Source organism: Dipteris shenzhenensis, chromosome 6 (genome assembly GCF_047967505.1).
Source record: "Dipteris shenzhenensis isolate YYH24624 ecotype China chromosome 6, Dip_SZ_1.0, whole genome shotgun sequence".
NCBI lineage: Eukaryota > Viridiplantae > Streptophyta > Polypodiopsida > Gleicheniales > Dipteridaceae > Dipteris > Dipteris shenzhenensis.
Genome location: NC_141601.1, coordinates 42,043,429 through 42,063,512, shown reverse-complemented (window position 1 = coordinate 42,063,512; position 20,084 = coordinate 42,043,429). Strand labels below are relative to the sequence as shown.

Genomic DNA, 20,084 nt, shown 5'->3' with positions numbered 1-20,084 from the left:
TTGTGTAAAGTCAACAGTGCTAGATGACTTGAGTCTACCTTTTGACCAACTGCCGCGAGCTGGTCCCTTACCACCCTGACTTTTGTCAGATGGTCATGAACATTGTCTGCCTCAATCATGTCCAGATTGTACAGTTGATGTTGGAGCATCAGAATTCAAAACGTATTGTCAGTTTCATACAAATCCTTCAGGATAGCCCACGTCTCTACAGACGTCTCGGCCATCTAGATGTGCGGAAGAACCTAGTCCGCTGTGGTCCCAATGATTAATGCTAGAGAGTGGGCATCTCTCTCTTCCCAATTCTCAAGCTCTTCACCATCTACTGGCCTACCACATGGATTGAATTCAAACAGGTGTTCTCAGCCGCATGGTTAACCACTACTTTCGAAATGGATATCATGACCGCTTGGTATAAGATAGATGCGGCGAATTGCAGAAATTTGGAAGACTGCAATAAGAAGTTTTGGGAAGCCTTGTTGCCAGTGACCTCTTACAGGCACGTACCGCTGTCCGAGCAAATTGGAAGGTATTGCTACGGGCTGCCAAAGGAGATTCAGGACTATTGCACAAAGACTAAGGTCTCCAACATGTCCCAATTGATTGAGAATGCCACTACGGCTTATGAATACCCTGATCACTCGCATATACATTAGTTAGCGCACATAAAAACCTAATTATGGGTCTCAGTTTGGGTTGACTCTAAGTTGTCTACAGACACATTCAACATGAAATAGAAATTGGAACATAAAAACAATGAATGACACCTCTTAGAATATCCTCTGTAGCCATATGTAGTTGTCAAAACTTGGCTCAAAACAAGCTGAAAGTTTATAAGCCCAACAGTCTATGGCGATTTCCCTTGTAGACACTGCCACAGTCACTTCCTACTTCGGTTCTGTCAGTATCTGAAATCCAATACCGATATCTAATAGATAATTCGAGTAGAAATTCCAAACAGTAGCCAAGCAAAGAGAGAGTGACCACCTCAACACCAAGGAAGCTCCAAGCTATCAAATTGTCAGCCTGAAAGAAGCAGATGAGGTGCAAACTCCATTCAGAGACCAGGAACTGGCGCAGCTTCTGATGAAATCACAATGTGCTGAGCTGATTCTGTCCTAACCAGGCACTACTAGCCCCTTTCGGCTACTTAAGCAGACACATTCAACATGAAATAGAAATTGGAACATAAAAACAATGAATGACACCTCTTAGAATATCCTCTGTAGCCATATGTAGTTGTCAAAACTTGGCTCAAAACAAGCTGAAAGTTTATAAGCCCAACAGTCTATGGCGATTTCCCTTGTAGACACTGCCACAGTCACTTCCTACTTCGGTTCTGTCAGTATCTGAAATCCAATACCAATATCTAATAGATAATTAGTGTAGAAATTCCAAACAGTAGCCAAGCAAAGAGAGAGTGACCACCTCAACACCAAGGAAGCTCCAAGCTATCAAATTGTCAGCCTGAAAGCAGCAGATGAGGTGCAAACTCCATTCAGAAACCAGGAACTGGCGCAGCTTCTGATGAAATCACAATGTGCTGAGCTGATTCTGTCCTAACTAGGCACTACTAGCCCCTTTTGGCTACTTAAGCCCTCCTAACTAATGACAACTATCTAACCTGCTAATTCCCTACCCGAGGCACCCCTAGGGGTAATGTCACCTCACATTACTACTGTAGTAACAGTTGGCTTTTCATGAGATCTTCGTTTACCCATATTGATTCCCCTTGAGATGAGGTTTGTGCTTTGAAAAGCTTGGACATCTTAGATGCCTTGGTTTGTCCACCTTCATTCCGATTCTAAAGGACTTCTACCACTGGGGCTCACAGATGTCCATAGTTGCTCAAAAAAGATCATTAAGCATCTCATCAATCTTCTCTTTCTCCTTCTCTTTGAGCCCTACTATCCTGAGATTGAGGGCTCCTTCTGTTCAGTCTCCTTACTCCTTCATCGATGATGCTATCTCATTTTGGTGTTGATGAAAGCATCCAAAGTGGTGGTGATATGTTCCTTTGCTGTGCTGCAGATTGCTTGCGACTTCTTACTGTCCCCTTCTTCGATTCTCTGCTCTATGTGGACCGGCATGGTGATACGGCAGAATCATGCCAATATCCACAAACATCCTTCCACACTTACCTGAGGATGATGTAAGAGAGTCAGCGGCTAGTATCACAACCTGGCATATCTGGATTGCCTGTCATAACCTAGGGATAGGTCAGGCCACCTTGGTGAGCATAAGGTTTGATATAATGTATCCCCAAGGGTCAATATGGGAGCAAGGACAAAAGGGATCTTGATAGGCTTTTTAAGGTCACACACGGGTCTGCAAAGTTTGGTCTATATGAACTTTCTACGTAATCTCCTTCAGGAATCCGTTGGCTTTACATTGTCCCTCATTTGTTGTTCGCATCCGTTCCCTGAGAAGCGTAAACCCGTAAAGGAAATTTCAATCAGTAAGGCCAGAAGCAGAATCTTATCCCGAGAAGTATACATCAAAGAGCTCGTCTTTTTCACAGCCTCTGATCATTGTAGGCATGACATAAGAATAAGTTTTTCTTCACTTCTTCTTGCTCCACTTTGCAATAAGCTTCCCATGACAATAATTTCATGGTGCCAACCACACCCAGCCCTGGCTTAACAAGTGTTGAATGATATATACCTTTGTAAGACTAGAATATATCCAATCATACAAATTTATATTTTTTGTTGTTTAACAAGTGTTGAATGACCTTAGTCTAGAGATCTCGAGCGAATTCACATTTGTTCCTCTCTGCAAATTTTAGTCATTTGGGAAGCGACGTGCGCCAGAATGCGTAAACCAGAAAGCGACTCGTCTTTTTTATAGCTTCGCTAGGAACTGATGGGTTTGCCTACTTGTAACTACGGACACTGCAATCTCGAAGAATCCCCTCATCCAGGTGACTCACCAAGATTTGAGTTGAGCTAGTACGTGACTATACAGATCTCAGCTGAGTCGCTGATTCCCTCTTGCACTCCAATTTTCAAAACTAAAAAGGGAACGCGGCAAAACGTTATGCATATGGTGAAGGTGAGTGAGCTGCATACCCGTTGGAAAAAGAAAGACGGCGGAGGTTTCACGACAGGCGGACTCAGAGAAGCTAACCGCAACATCGACTAAGGAGGCATATACACATGTAGAGAGACACACACACACGTATACGTATGTTTAAGATTATATATGTACACACGCACGCTGTAATCACACACACACCCCTACGCCACATGTGTGCATGCGCACGCACGTGCTTCTATGTGTGTGTGAGAGGGGGGGTGTGTGTGTGAGAGAGACGAGGGTTGCTGCTCAGCCTCCCCAAGCTCCCGTACAGGCCCGCGCCCTGTCCATACAACTGTACGGATGCCGTATGTCCATTGTGCAGCCCGTTTCCTCCCTATGCAGCCCCGGCCGTATCTGCTCGTCTTTTAATCGTCACCCCTATTGTATATCCGTACTCCCCGTCCCTTTCCGTACAGCTTGATTCACCGTATTCCGTCAGCATCCCCGCTTACCTTTGCTTTCCGTATAGCTCCTGCGCACTCTGACAGCTTCCCGTACGACTCAGCCTCCTTCGTACATCCTCTTCCGTACACCCGTACGGTTCGCACATTCTGTACAGTCGTACCCTCTACTTTGTCCGTACTCTTTGCCTGTAGCAATCCCGCCGTACAGTTCTGTTCCTATTCTGCAATTTCATCAATCCCGCCCTGCTTACTTCCATGGAGGACCAGTTTAAAAGTTACTCCCGCAAGGAATCACCGGGACTCCAAAAGACAGCAAGTTGATTTCTCTACTGCAGATTCTGTAGATGCTCACTATGTTTTTGACATGCTCAAAGATGAATTTCATCACAGCCGGAAGGAGTGGGCCAAACCTCCCCCGGCCATAAAATATAAGTTGAAGCTGCCTTCATTGGTCGCTGCTCTTTGAAAGTTCTCTCAGCAAGCAGTTATCATTTTCTTCCCAGGAAAGTTACCTTCAGCAAATGATGTGGCTCAGTGGGTTCAGGCTTTGTTGGGAGGTTGCTTTGTTGAAGGAGTATACTTTGCTTCTAGAGGTTTTTATGAAGTGCATTTTTTGGATGCCTCATATCGCCAGCAGATATTGGAGATGTCACCTCTATTCTATGGCAGACAAATGGTGCATGTCATGCCATGGTCGCCAAACAAGGATTACCACGGTCTCATTCGACATCACTGCCCAGTATGGGTTGAGGTAGTGGATTTTTCGGATTATATGAGGGCTGAGTTACCAAGTTTGGCAGCTACTTTGGGGCAAGTTGTATGCCCACCCCATCCTTCGGGTAATCGCAATCGGTTTTGTGTTTTTTAGGATACAGATCACCCAACCCCTCCTTCCATTGTGGTAGAAGTGGAGGATGTTCCCCTCGGTGAAAAATATTTTGATTTGATATGGGGAGTTTTTGCAGGTGCTTGTTTCACATGTCATAAGTTTGGCCACTTAGCCTCACAGTGTCCTGCAGTCCTGCATCAGCTCCCACCTACAGCTATTGCTCCAGAAAATCCTTCCCCGCCAACTTATGGCCTGGGGCCCAAGGCTATGCCTACCAAGCTGGGTGATGTGGCATCTAAATCTGTCCCTCCCAAAGAAAATGTGGTTCAGGTTTCAGCCAAGCAAAAGGATAAAGGAAAGGGCAAAATTTCAGAATCTCATGCCTCTCCCCAGGGTGCCTGGCAGCAACCCAAAAAGGTATTCGCACTCAAACCACGACCGTTACAATCTCGCCATTGGGATGCTTCAACTTCCACCCCTGGTCAAACCTCTACCCCTGCTGACAACCTCACTTCTCAACTGTGGGTTGATGTGTTAAAAAGGGGCATCCCTGTATGTGACAATGATGAGGATCATAGAGCTAATGATCCAGGAGGCCAAGTGGATGTTGATGTCATGGCTGAGGCCTGACAGCTTATACCTTACTCTGCTTTTTGGTTTGACTGTACATATCTTCTATGTCTACTTCAATTACTTGCATTACATACAATGTTCAGGGTCTCTGTAATGTCAATAAGTGGAGACTTTTCTGGCATTATGTACATAGAATGCACCCCGATGTGATCTCTTTATAGGAACACAACCAACACTTCTTGGCTGGCCAGCAAGGCCACTATGCTGGTTATGACATCTTTTATGCTAGTACAATGCACTTTTCGGGGGTCTGCATGCTGGTAAAACATGATATGCAGCCCACGGTTGCTTATAATGACCCCCAGGGTCGATGGATGGTGATCAGATGCATCTGTCAGGCTGATCTCTAAGATATAGCATCTGTTTATGCCTCTCAAACTTCTGCGACTAGAGCTCAAATGTGGGCCTCCATCAAACAATATCCATGGCTGTCCAATGCCTTTTTGTGTGGAGACTTTAACAACTCGCCTGCCATTCAAGACAATACCACTCATCGTTCCCACATGATCCACACTGAGCTTCGACATTGGGAAGATATGCTCTCATTCTTGCATGCAGAAGATCTATGGCTCTCAACAAGGGACAGAGATATGGGTTATACATATCATCACAATGCCTTTACTCATTACTGGGCTCGACTTGACAGATGGTATTTGCTGCATGCTCAGCAGTATGCTAATTTTACATGTGCACTATGGGTCGATCATTCCCTCTTGCTATCTGATCACCTTCCAGTATGCTTGACATTATCTATAGCACGTTTGACAGATGATATGCCTTTTTTTGGTCGTCGCCTGCTCCATGTTAATAGTTCAGAACATGGTGAGAGTGGCTGTCTGCCCCCTCCTCTTACATGCTCAGGAGGACATGGATTTTGCTTGGATCCAGTCTTGCTCATCACTGCAGGCTGTTATTCAAGATTATGGACGGAGTTACATGGGAAACCTCAGGCTCAAGCTGAAATGGGCTCAATGTCACAAGCAACAAATGGATGTAATCAGTTCTCATAGGCAGCTTACCTCTTCTGAACAGGATTCTTGTGCTTATGCGATTCATATCATCCATCAAAATGATCTTTGCAAATTAAAGAAGTGGCAAATCCGAGCTCGCATGAAACCCCTTTTGGATAAGGGTTGCTCCTCCAAAGCCTTTTTTAAAAGTCTCCATGCGGATAGGCGAAAGGAGGATATTTGCAGGATCAAGAAAGATGATGGCACCTGGACCACCTCCAAATCAGAATTGGAATCGCAATGTTCTAGTCATTTCCAGCATCTCTTTTCTCTTCCGCCTGATCATTTGATGCAAGTGAATGTAGCCAGGTCTCAATTTCTTATGCATGTCCAGCCCATATTGTCTCGGGAACAGGCTCATGCATTGGAGCAGCCTTTTATGCTTAGTGAACTGGATGATGCTTTGAGTCATCTACGTAAAAGCAGCTCTCCTGGTTGGGATGGATTGACTGTTGAATTTTTTCATGCATTTTGGGGTGATCTCACGAACACTCTTCTTCTAATGATCAATCATGCTTGGGCAGAACAATCTCTTCCTCCATCTTGGAAACATGGCCTTGTCAAATTGATTCCCAAAAAAAGGTTGTGTGAGACGATGGCTGATTGGCGGCCTATATCTCTTATGCCAGTTATTTACAAACTCATTGCCAAAATGATTGTCCTCAGGGTTCGCTTCTTTTTGCAAGCAGGACTTCATCCTAGGCAATATGGGTTTGTCCCCAGAAGGCAGATCACTGACAATATCTCCAATGCTTTGCTTGCGATTGAGTATGCCAAATATTCCAAACAAGATGTTCTTATTCTGCAAGTGGACATTGCGAAAGCATTTGATACTGTCCATTGGGATTTTATTTCTCAGACTATGCATAAATTGGGATTTGGCCCTCGGCTGGTCCATATTATTTACTGGCTCTATTCTCATGCCACGGCGCAGTGTTTGCTTGGTGGTGGGTTGTCAAGAACCTGGACCATGACCCGCTCAGTGAGACAGGGTTGCCCTCTTAGTTCCTTACTGTATGCCATTGCTACCCATCCATTACTGTTGCATATGGACCATCTTGCAGATACAGGATAGCTTCATGGCTTGCAAATTCCAGGGGCACAGTCATTTCTTGTACAGGCATATGCTGATGATTCATACTTTATGCCCAGGAATTCTCAAAGTGACCTTTCTCATTTGATGCATACACTGAATGACTTTGGCATAGCTGCTGGACTGCATATCAACTTTCAGAAATCAAAACTTCTAGCATTGAAAGAAGCTGATTGGCATGCACTTCTCTGGCCAGGCCACATTACCTCTTCCCATACTATTGTGAGGCATCTAGGATACCCCATTGGCTGGAATATTACCCCGCAACAATAGCTCAAATGGGTGCTTCAAAAGATCAACAAGAAGCTGGAATACTGGCATTTGTCCACTTGGCCTCTACATGTTCGACTTCGGATAGTACAGTCCATCATTATGGCATATGTGCAATTTTATTTGCCTCTTCTTCCCTGGTCTTTTAAGCATTTGGCTTCCTATATGTCCCAGGCTATGGAGATATTTTGGAAAAGCAAATCTCATAAAGAGGCTTTGCGACTACTACCTATGCAGTCTATTTGTTCACCCAAGACTCATGGGGGGCTAAATATTCTCAATCTTCAGGTTCATATGTTGGCAAGAAAGAGCACTATGATTGCTGATTTTTTTCAGCAAAAACAGCCATGGGCTATTATGTTAGCAGCTATGTGTGGAAACATGACATCCCATGCGTATGGGCATTGGATTACATATCACTGGGAAGCAGTCATGACCACATTTCAGAGGAAAATTCCTGGTTGTCCTGTTTCTACTGCTTTTATTCATGATTGGAAGAGAATTCTCTCTTATGCTAAATGGACAGGTGCTTCCTCTCATCATGGTAATTCTTTTCGCTTGGAAAGCATCCATTAGAGCAAGGTGTTTGAATCGCCTCTCGCTTTACAGGCACCTATTAAAGCATATAATCTTATGAAATTGGGCATAAGATTTGTTGGAGATGTTGTGGATCAACAAGGTTATATGCTTTCATTTCCACAAGCTTGCAGGACATTCTCCTTGGGCCTGCATCATAGGTCCATTTGGAGAATACTTTCAACTATGTTGCAGCCATTTGTTCCGGTTCCTCCACTGTTTGTACAGGATAGATTATTGGACTGGAATTTGACTTCCTTACCTCCTACTACCCATTCGTTCTCAATGCATAATCTGGCCTCCTCGAAGGTCTACAGATTTCTTCTTCCACCGCCATGGATTGATAAGCATGCCAACACTCTTTGGAATTTGGATAGGCCTTTATCTTGGTGGCAATCACGACTCATGAAAATTTGGAAAGCCAAATTGCCATTGAAACAGAGGCTTTTCTTTTGGAGATGCATGGTGGGAGCTTTTTCCATTAGGGTGAAATTGGCAGCACATCGCATTGCTTCCCCTTCCTGCCCCCGTTGCTCTCATCACCGCGAGACAATTCCTTATCTATTATGGTCTTGCCCACACTCTCGCATATTGATCACTCATATCTCTCATTTGTTGCGGCTTCGGTTTCCCTCTATCAGATTTGGGAAACTTTTCTGGATGTTTGGATGCTTCTCATCTCAGATGTCTCCATTCCTCCTCTTCTTTCACTGGACTCGTTTTTGGGTACTATGGACCATTTGGACACAGAGATTACATTCTAGGATGGGTCAACAGTTTCCTCAGGCATATGTTTTCTTCAGAATGTCCCTCAAGCAATCCTTATATAATAGTTATGCTACAAGGGACTTGGATGCTACTAGCCTTGAAGTGTTTTCTGACTGTTTTTGAGTTCTTTCATTGGGCTCTCTTTTGGAGTCTAATGTCATGTACATTGATTTCATGTTGATAATATAGTAATGTGTTTTCACCAAAAAAAAAAGTGTGTGCAAAATTTAGTCTTGGCATGCATTATGTTGGAAGATTGGACACTTCATTTGCCAGGGTCTACATGTTGTCCCTTAAAGCTGTCTCACAGAACAGTTTCTTCTTTAGTATAAGGTTCTTCAGCACTTGCCTTGGGTTTCACAGCGGGCAAACAACCTTTGGCATATGAATTGTCCTGCACAATGGTGGTAACAGAGATTGCGAGGGATTTGGAAATCTAAAATTCCACTTCGACAACAGGTTTTTCTCTGGAAATATTGTTGGGAGTTCTTCCATCTGGATAGTTTCTATCACGCAGACATGTTGCTCCATCTATTTGTCATAGATGCTTGGCTCCATAAGAGTTAGTGCCTCATCTTCTTTGGCATTGCTCTCACACACGTGACTTTTTGAAATTGCTTGGAAATATAGAATAGAATCACTCACACCTCACTCCCAATCTAGCTCATACAACACTCAAAAAAATGGAAAGAGAGATAAGACAGAAACTCAGATATAGTCCTCCACAAAAGTGGGTAGACAAAAGCTCAAAGATGAGCACAAAGGATAGCAAGCTGCTATCAGTATGAACTGAGTATTCTCCTCTCCCTGCGCACTTGCCCGATGCAAGGCAAGTCAGTGCTGGTGATGGAGAATAGTGGGGGAATGAAGCCCCTTTTATAGGAGGGCAAGGAGCCCTGGAAGTTGACCGACCAGGCCAATCTGTTGCTGCAGCCGACTGTACCGACCTGGTCAGGGCCCTTTTTGGGGCTGTAGGTGGGCCGACCAGACCTGGCTAGTCTGGCCTATAAGTAGGCCCCCTCTGGAGGCCTTTTGTTGTTGCTGCTATGGCTGGTCATGGATTGCCCCTTTCCCCCTACAGTCTCCTGCCCCCTTGTCCCCTCAAAACGGTGGCTCACAAGTGGGGCAGTGACTTTTCTAACACCCCCTCTCAATGACACAATTGTGGGCTGATCCCCATGCGTCGAATGAGGTGTTCCATCTGCTCCCTAGAAAGCACCTTCGTGAAGACATCTGAGATGTTGTCATTGGTCAGGCAGTATATCAACTCTATGACTTCTTCGTTGATGAGTTCTCAAACAAAGTGGTAGTGGACCTCGATGTGCTTGGTCGATGTGCTTCATCCATGTGTGAAACACAGGGTTGTTGGTGATCGCTATGCAACTCTGGCTATCACACATAACTGCAGTCGCATCTTCTTGGGCCTCACTCATGTACTCCAAGATCCACTTGAGCCACAATGCTTCACATGCCGCTGTATAGGCAACCCTATACTCCATCTCTATAGATGAAAGAGCAACAGTAGGTTGTTTCTTACTCAGCCATGACACAACTCTTGATGAGAGTAAGAAACAATATCCAAAGGTCGAGATCTCCGGGTATCAATGTCACCTACTCAATCACTATCACAGAGACCTCCCAACTCAATGCCTTTGGTATAAGTGATACCGTAGCTGTAGGTACCCTTCAAGTACCTTAGCACCCTTATACCTCCGTCCCAATGAGCCTTCTTGGGTGTGGCGGAGAAACGACAGAGCAATCCAACTGCAAAAGAAATATCTAGTCGGGTATTGGTGAGGTAAAGCAAACTCCCCACCAAGTGCCTATATAGTGATGAATCAAGTGACTGAGATGGATCACACACACTCAGCTTCATACCAGTTTCCATGGGAGTCACTACTACTTTGCAATATTCCATCTCAAAGCATTTGAGCAGTTCCCTGCAATATTTCTCCTATGAAATAAAGATACTGCTCTTTCCCCGCTTCACATCAATCCCAAGAAAGTAGTGAAGTATGCCTAAGTCGGTCATCTCGAACTAATCCATGAGAAGTCTCTTGACCTGAGCAATCTTCTTCGTATGATCCCTAGTAATGATGAGGTCATCCACATATAGAATCAATACCAGTCGCAAATCCCCCTCTGTGTCGAAATAAAGATTTGCCTCTAATGGACTCCGCTGAAGCTGGATCTTCTAAAAGAAAACATCTATCTGCTGGTACCAAGCTCTGCGGGCTTGTTTCAGCCCGTATAAGGCCTTCTTCAATATGCAAACTTTTTATGGAGATCATGGAATCTGAAATCCTGGTGGTTGTGCCACATATACCTCCTCCTCCATGTTACCATTCAAAAATGCATACTTGACATCCATCTAAAAAATAGGCCAACTGTGATGAGCAGCCAAGGCAATGACTGTCCGAATAGTCACCACCCTAGCTATGGGGACGAAGGTCTCATCGAAGTCAAGTCCTTCTGACTGTGCATAGCCTTTCACCCCACCAATCTTGCTTTGTACTTGTCCAACCTCCCATTTGACTTGAACTTAAGCTTGTACACGCATTTCGTCCCAATGACCTTCCGCTTGGTTGATTTGGGCACTAAATGGCACGTGTCATTTTTCAAAATGGCATCCATCTCTGCCTGCATGGCTTCCTGCCATTCTGGTATATCCTTTGCCATCTGAAAAATAGGCCAACTGTGATGAGCAACCAAGGCAATGACTATCCGAATAGTCACCATCCTAGCTATGGGGGCAAAGGTCTCGTCGAAGTCAAGTCCAAGCCTTCTAACTATGCATAGCCTTTCACCACCAAACTTGCTTTGTACTTGTCCAAGCTCCCATCTGACTTGAACTTAAGCTTGTACACCCATTTAGTCCCAATGACCTTCCGCTTGGTTGGTTTGGGCACTAAATCCCAGGTGTCATTTTTCAAAATGGCATCCATCTCTGCTTGCATGGCTTCCTATCATTCTAGAATATCCTTTACCTCTTGGAAGGAACGGGGCTCTGTAAGTTGAGCCACCAAAGCGAAGTTCATGGAGGGAGTCTTTCATTGAGACTGCCACACTCTGAAACTACTCTCAAGAATGTTCGTGACCCAAGAGTCTGCTAACGTCTTAAAATACCATTGAGGTAGTTTCTTCTGAGATGGAGGTGCTTTAGATGGACTTGACTTGGGAGTTGGCTGTGGAATGGCATGCTCCTCCTCCTCGGGGTCTTCAGTCGGCTCCACCTCTCAGATGGTAACTTTGGGTGGGGGTAACGCTGGAAGTTCTGGAACCTCTTCTGCACGCTTTGGCTTGGTCTCTTCAAAGATCACATCCCTACTGATAAGGATCTTCTTCTTGTCTGAGTCAAATAGGCAATAGGCCTTGGACTCTTCGTTGTATCCCACAAAGATACAGCTCCGGCTACGGGGATCCAGTTTTGTCTGCTCATCTTTATGTACATGGACAAATGCTTTAAAACCAAAAACCCTTAGATGAGATATGATGGGCTTCTTACCATAATAAGCTTCATATGCAATCTTGTCATCTCAACAACCTTGGTCTTGGTTCTGTTGAGGATGTAAACGGCAGTGTTCACGGCTTCACCCCAGTAGGCTTTCAAGAGATTCCTCCCTCGCAACATGGTCAGCCCTGTCTCTATGATAGTCCTATGCTTCCACTCGCAACTCCATTCTGCTGAGATGTGTGAGCTATAGTGAGCTGTCTCTTAATCTCGTGCTTCTTGCAGAATCCATTGAACTTGGTAGAAGTGAACTCTCTCCCTCTGTCGGTGCAGAAGGCTTTGATTACCTCCCTGCTCTCCTTCTCTACCTAGGCCTTCCAGTCTTTGAATTTCTCGAAAGCTTGAGATTTCTTGGCCAGGCAAAATACCCACATCATGTGACTGAAATCATACACTAATAAGAGAGAATATCGTGAACCTACGAATGAGTTTATCGACATTGGGCCACAGATGTCGGTGTGAACCAACTCGAGCTACTTCTTGGCCCGTGATGAGGCCTCTTGTGGGAACTTATTCCTGTGTTGCTTGCCTTCCATGCAAGCCCTACAGACACAATCATTGCCTGTAATTAGTGGAAGTCCATCCACCATCTTTGTCTGCATCTCGGAGAGAGTGCCATAGTTGACGTGATCGAACCGTTCATGCGATAATTTGGATCTGCGATGGTCCCCGTCGTGCACCCACAGAGCGTTGAGCCGATATAGCCCATGCTCCTCGACACCTTGAGCCACCACCTGTCCGTTTGCCTTGGATGTGACAGTGACCTTGCCGTTGTTGAATAAGACCAACATATTGTGTTTGTCCATCTGACTGACAGACAATAGGTTCTTACACGAATTTGGTACATACAGTACACCAGAAATCAACTCCTCATTTGTTGCAGTCGTGATGAATGGAATACTACCGACACCCTTCACAGGGCATGACCGGTTATCCCCAATAGTGACCTTGGAATCGGGATTCGTACCTTCCATGGTTTTCAACCACTTCTTCTTGTTGGACATGTGCTTTGAAGCTCCACAAACCACATACCAACCTTCCTCTCCTTCATTGACTACATAAGCAGAGCAGTACTCAATGATAATAAAGAGAGCGCTAGTCGTGACGTTTGCCGATTCGGTCTTTGGCTCCCTCCTCCTTGGACTTGGACTCCTTCTTCTTGAGGTCCACCTTCTTCTTGCGGCACTCTTTAGCAGACTGACTGGTCATGAACATTGTCTTCCTCAGTCATGTCCAGATTGTACAGTTGATGTTGGAGCATTAGAATTCGAGATGTATTGTTAGTTTCATACAAATCCTTCAGGATAGCCCATGCCTTTACAGACGTCTCAGCTATCTGGATGTATGGAAGAACAGAATCTACCATGGTCCCAATGATTAATGCTAGGAAGTGGGCATCTCTCTCTTCCCAATTCTCAAGATCTTCACCATCCACTAGAATGACAATCGTCCCCTTGGTGTCCATTAAGTCTTCTAGTTTTGCCGTCACCCTCGTTTTTAGCTTCCACAACTTCCAAGCCACAAGATGGCTTCGGATTTTCATCTTCCAAATCAGGTAGTTCGATCCGTCTAGCTTCCTTGACTCTCTGAAGCCCGGGATTATGAATGAGAGGAATTTGGAGGAAGAGGAAGGAAGAGAAGGGGCTAAAGAGGCAACAATAGAATCTTTGTCCTCCATTCTTGATGATGTAATAAAGAACAGTAAACTGAATTTACAGTGGAGAACTTGATCATGCAATAAATCTGAGTGTCGATTGGAGTCGCCTACTAAGGTACTCTGGATCTAGAGCTGTGAACTTAGCTCTGATACCATGTTGGAAATAGAGGATAGAATCACTCACACCTCACTCCCAATCTAGCTCATACAACACTCAAAAAAACGAAAAGAGAGAGAGGACAGAAACTCATATATATTCCCTTACAAAAAAGGGCGGACAAAAGCTCAAAGATGAGCACAAAGGACAGCAAGGATGCTGTCAGTATGAACTAAGTATTCTCCTCTCCTTGCACACTTGCCCGGTGCAAGGTAGGTCAGTGCACGCTTGCCCAATGCAAGGTAGGTCAGTGCTGGTGATGGAGAATAGTGGGGGAATGAACCCCTTTTATAGGAGGGCAAGGAGCCCTGGAAGTTGACTGACTAGGCTAGTCTATTGCAATTGATTGGACTGACCTAGTCAGGGCCCTTTTTGCGGCTATAGGTGGGTCGAACAGGTGGGTCGAACAGCAGACTTGGTTGGTTTGGCCTATAAGTAGGCCCCCTCTGGAGGTCTTTTGCTATTGCTGGCTGGTCCTGAATCTACTCCACGTGCCTCCATACCATGCTAGCATAGTCCTCCATGCAGCTAGGTAGCCATTGCCTCTTTCAATGGGGCTCACGGGTGGGGCAGTGACTTTTCTAACATGCTACACCGGCATTTACACACTAGAATTTCCAATGCTGTTTTTGGAAAATATTTCTGGTTATTTAGGATTCACCCACACAGACAGGGTTTTGATTTGTTGTTTGTATGGGTTCGATATTTGGCACTATGGACTCTCTAGAAAGATAGAAATCATAGAGTCTTTGGTGATCCCGTTTTCCCCCTATACTCTTTCTTTAGGCACTCTTTGCAACAGCAATCTTTTTTTGATTGCTTGCAAATAGGTACTTTTGATCATGACGTATATTTGCCATATCTTGACATCTTCTCTTGATGTACTTGAGCACATCCTGCTTTGGGATTGTCTCTATAATATAAAGTGTGTGTGTGTGTGTGTGGTGAGAGAGAGAGAGAGAGAGAGAGAGAGAGAGAGAGAGAAGAGAATAAGTTTTTAATGTCAAGCCACAAGGCAAGGCCCTCACGTGGCCATCAGACATTGATCCTAAGCATATAGGTATACATACATACATTGATCCCCACACACACACATATGTACGCACGCACGCAAGTGCATGTGTTTGTCTCAATGTATGTATGTATGTATGTATGCACACATGCACACACACACATATAGAGAGAGAGAGAGAGACGTGTGTGCACATGTGCCTATGCATTTGTGTATATAAATACACACGTGTATGTGTGTGTGAGAGCCAAAGTAGAATGCGTCATGTGTCAATTATGGGGGCATCAACTACGAGGGGGACAGGGGGTTAGAGTCCCCCGTCTCCTAGCCATGCCAAGCTCTCCAAAAATCTGACAGGATGAGACGGAGGGTTTCAACCCTAAATATATCCAAGGCCCTCAAGAGTCCCCATTTGCATATGGGATTATTCAAGGCCACAAAGTACTTGTGTTTACCAGTGCCAAGGGCGCCTCTTCAACCTATTACCCAACTTCACTAATCAAGCCACAAGGGGGCACCAAGTTGGCCCATATGCAACACCCTAGGACTACAGAGGCATAGGAACAACCCGTAACCCTAAAGGATAAAGGTGTATCTATTCTTCATTGTGTTCATCTCTTGTGCAATCCACTCTTTGTACCCCCATCTACCAACATGGTATGAAAGCCCATGGTTGTCTATGCTTGCATCCTTTGGAGTAGTTCTTGTGCTAATCTTATATCCTAGGGAGGAAACTGAAGAACCACTGTTCAAATGAGAAAGGACTAGAGGCTAGAAACAAGACAACTACTATGTGCAGCTAGCTTGCCAAAGAAAAACATAAAGCAAGCTTGAAGCTAGAATAGCACCTAGAACTCAATCAAAACCCCTCTAGCTCATAGTCACCCACACTAAGATCTTTGTAAAAAACCACACTTCATAAAGATAGAGAACATTTAATCAACAAAAGGTTCAAATACTTAGGCAAAAACTATTTTGAAATAAATTCAAAAAATTTAGAGAACATTTAATTGACAAAAGGCTCAAAAACTTAGTCAATAAGTAGTTTAAATTAAATTTAAAAAAATTACATGAAGAAACACCTTAGCCACCATACCATAGTAACTAAAGAGACAGAGAGCATAAAAAGAATGGAAGAGTATGCAGGCTACAACAAGAAACCATGTCAAGAGAAAGACAACAAGTGAAAAAGAAAAGAAGACACTCCCATCAAAGTAAAATTAGAAAGAGGAAGCCAAGCATAGGGGCTTTTTCGGGATTGAACTATACTTGGAATTCTCACATCCTCCACTTGGATGATAGGAGAGCAATAACCTCAAAATAAGAGAAGTTGCAGAGTGTTTTTCCTCTTTTGTAGTAGAAATGCTTCTCCCCAATTAAAGTTCAAATAGTATAAATACACAACGTGATCCATGTTCCTTTGATTAGGCAATAAGCATGGTAACTCTAGAGGGTGGAGTTTGATTCTTCACACCCTATAAACACACTCAGTGGAGATCTTTTCTTATTGCATTCCTTTCTCCACGTTTTTTTACATATCACATTGATGTTAGTATGTTCTTCTGGTATGCCAATTCTATTCTCCCCCCCCCCCTCTCTCTCTCTCTCTCTATATATATATATATATATATTATGTGTGTGTATGCACCTGAAATTTTCTCTTACCAAAACTTTGCCTAATCCTTGTAAATTCAAGATGATTTATTTTTAAACAAAATTCATCTTTCTTTTTTGAGCTTTGGGTGTCGTGTTCTTAAGGGGTCTTTTTATTCTCTCTCTCTCTCTCTCTCTCTCTCACACACACACACACACACACCTATTATCCCTTCCTCCATTGGTGTGGTCACTTGCTCATTACTTCTACACACTCACTCACACACTCCCCTTCCTTTTACACTTCCTAAATTTTCTCCCCATCTCTCTTCAATTTCTCACTCTTTCTCTACCTAACCTCTCCGTCTTCACCTCTTGCTCCCTTTCTACTGATCCCCTCTCTCTACTTTTTAACCCCCTCTCTCTCTATTCTTCACCCCCCTCCCTCTCTCTCTATTATTTTTAAGTTCTCTTTGAAAAATCTATTTTCCTCGCTCTTATTTGTCTGGTTTTTCTTAATCTATATTTTTTCCTCTAATTTCTTCTTCCTAATAAAACACTATTTCCCCCCTTTTTTTACTTAACCTTGCTTGGTTACTCAAACCCCCTTTACCAACCCCTTGGTTATTGCCCCCCTCTTAAAATCTTGCCACCACTTGTGTGCTAGTTCCTCGAATTTCACGTTCCTTTCCCTTTGCTTCCATCACTCGACCTCCTAGACCCTGACTATTCACACACTCCGACTATTTATATAGCCCCGCCTCCTTGTACTACCTCACCTAGCCCTCTACTTGTGCCCGTCGCACTAGCTACGCACTTATCCTTGTACAAGCTTCACCTACAATGATTTGCTGCCTCCTTGACTGCACTGCTCCACGAACTCCTCGGTGCCATCATTACCTACGCTTTCCATGCACAGCTAGTGAGACTGTGCACCCCTCCTTCTCTAATCCCATGGTCTTTTACCTCTGTCTACCCTCGCATGTCAATTATTAGTTACGGGTTCCTCATCTTTTTTTCATTACAACCCCCCACCCCCTCCTCTTCTTAATCCGCATCCCTCCCCTCTTTGGTCTTTTCCTCTTAATTTATTCCTTTATTATTCCCCTTCACCCACCCCCTCCCTCTTGCTTCTCTAATTTTATGTCTAGATTCACCCCTCTCAATATACTTATATCTAAATCCCCCCCCCTTTCCTTTAAAACCCCTTTAAATAATTTATATTTACCCCCCTCTCCTTAAAACCTTTTTTTTGGCTTACCTTTATTTAGATTATTAATTTTATATTATCCTCTTCTAACCCCCCCTTTTATTTTAAATTCCTTTCTTCTTAATTACCCATACAATTACACTTTCATCTTCTTTAGTTCAAATCCCCTCCACATCTTTTTACATTATTTACCCCCCTTCCCCCCATTATTTTTTACATTGATTCCCCCCCTTTTTTCCCCTTTTTATTTCTATTAATTGTATTATATTTCCCTCTATTTTAAACTCAATTTGGCTTGGTTGTTTAAACTACACTTGCTGCTAGCATCACTATTCCTCTTGCACACATCTTCCATGCACCCCACCCTTCCACACTCTTCTCACTTACCCCTTCTACTAAGTTTCAATATTTTATTCTCTATAACCTCCAAACTCATTCCTCTACCCAAATAATTTTGTTTTTACATGAAGCTTGATAAGTGTATGGCCAAGTGTTAATTCTTATTGTGACTCTGATAACAACGGAGGGGTGTTTATGACACCTATCTTCCCAACTAAAGTTAAAACTAGTTCTTATCGTTTTGCTTATTGGATGGTGGCAGGTAGGCGGACTCCCCTCTTCAATAAAAGTGATGCTTGTTAGGACTTTATCCAAGCTCAACTTCTATACAGTTTCCACAAAGTCATTTCTACAAAACGGCCCATTGCTAGTTTCCTTTATAAATAGGGATTCACTGACTTATACAAACTTTTTTGTTAATGCAATTAGTCCTATTTCATTGTCTAGCTTCGCTCTTTTGTCTTTTCACTATGCAAAGGGGTGTTGTAAAATCTTCCACACACACACACACACACACTTCCCCTTGGGGTTCACTTCCGTCTACCCTCGCATGTCAATTATTTGTTACAGGTTCCTCATCTTTTTTTCATTACAACCCCCCACCCCCTCCTCTTCTAAAATCCGCATCCCTCCCCTCTTTGATCTTTTCCTCTTAATTTATTCCTTTATTATTCCCCTTCACCCACCCCCTCCCTCTTCCTTCTCTAATTTTATGTCTAGATTCACCCCTCTCAATATACTTATATCTAAATCCCCCCCCATTTCCTTTAAAACCCCTTTAAATAATTTATATTTACCCCCCTCTCCTTAAAACCTTTTTTTTGGCTTACCTTTATTTAGATTATTAATTTTATATTATCCTCTTCTAACCCCCCCTTTTATTTTAAATTCCTTTTTTCTTAATTACCCATACAATTACACTTTCATCTTCTTTAGTTCAAATCCTCTCCACATCTTTTTACATTATTTACCCCCCTTCCCCCCATTATTTTTTACATTGATTCCCCCCCTTTTTTCCCCTTTTTATTTCTATTAATTGTATTATATTTCCCTCTATTTTTAACTCAATTTGGCTTGGTTGTTTAAACTACACTTGTTGCTAGCATCACTATTCCTCTTGCACACATCTTCCATGCACCCCAACCTTCCACACTCTTCTCACTTACCCCTTCTACTAAGTTTTAATATTTTATTCTCTATAACCTCCAAACTCATTCCTCTACCCAAATAATTTTGTTTTTACATGAAGCTTGATAAGTGTATGGCCAAGTGTTAATTCTTATTGTGACTCTGATAACAACGGAGGGGTGTTTATGACACCTATCTTCCCAACTAAAGTTAAAACTAGTGCTTATTGTTTTGCTTGTTGGATGGTGGCAGGTAGGTAGACTCCCCTCTTCAATAAAAGTGATGCTTGTCAGGACTTATCCAAGCTCAACTTCTATACAGTTTCCACAAAGTCATTTCTACAAAAGGGCCCACTGCTAGTTTCCTTTATAAATAGGAATTCACTGACTTGTACAAACTTTTTTGTTAATGCAATTAGTCCTATTTCATTGTCTAGCTTTGCTCTTTTGTCTTTTCACTATGCAAAGGGGTGTTGTAAAATCTTCCACACACACACACACACACACACACACACACACACACACACTTACACACACACACACACACACACACACACACACACACACACACACACACACACACACACACACACACACACACACACACACACACACACACACACACTTCCCCTTGCGGTCCCTTGTGATTTTTGAGTATGCATACCGATCCCCTTTGGGGGACCTGTGTAAAGGCTATGCATGAGAACACTTTAGAGGAAGAATTTGGGGTATGTTATTGGCATCGGGGCCCCACATAAAGAACTTGGACTTATGATTGGGGGTTTAATCCCCTTGGATATATTTGCATTCCTTGGGG

The 20,084-nt window shown here is 43.5% G+C and overlaps 1 protein-coding gene across 4 annotated transcripts in view; it reads right to left on the bottom strand.

Annotated features, from left to right (window-relative positions):
* LOC147901192 (DNAse I-like superfamily protein) overlaps positions 1 to 3,168 on the bottom strand; it is a 41,822-nt gene extending 38,654 nt beyond the window's left edge. For all 4 annotated transcript variants that reach the window (XM_087375598.1, XM_087375596.1, XM_087375597.1 and 1 more), the window contains exon 1: positions 3,069 to 3,168. In XM_087375598.1, the coding sequence (XP_087231724.1) occupies positions 3,069 to 3,134 (66 nt within the window). In that variant the 5' untranslated portion in view covers positions 3,135 to 3,168. The remainder of the gene's footprint in view (positions 1 to 3,068) is intronic.
* Between the last annotated feature and the right edge of the window lie 16,916 nt (positions 3,169 to 20,084).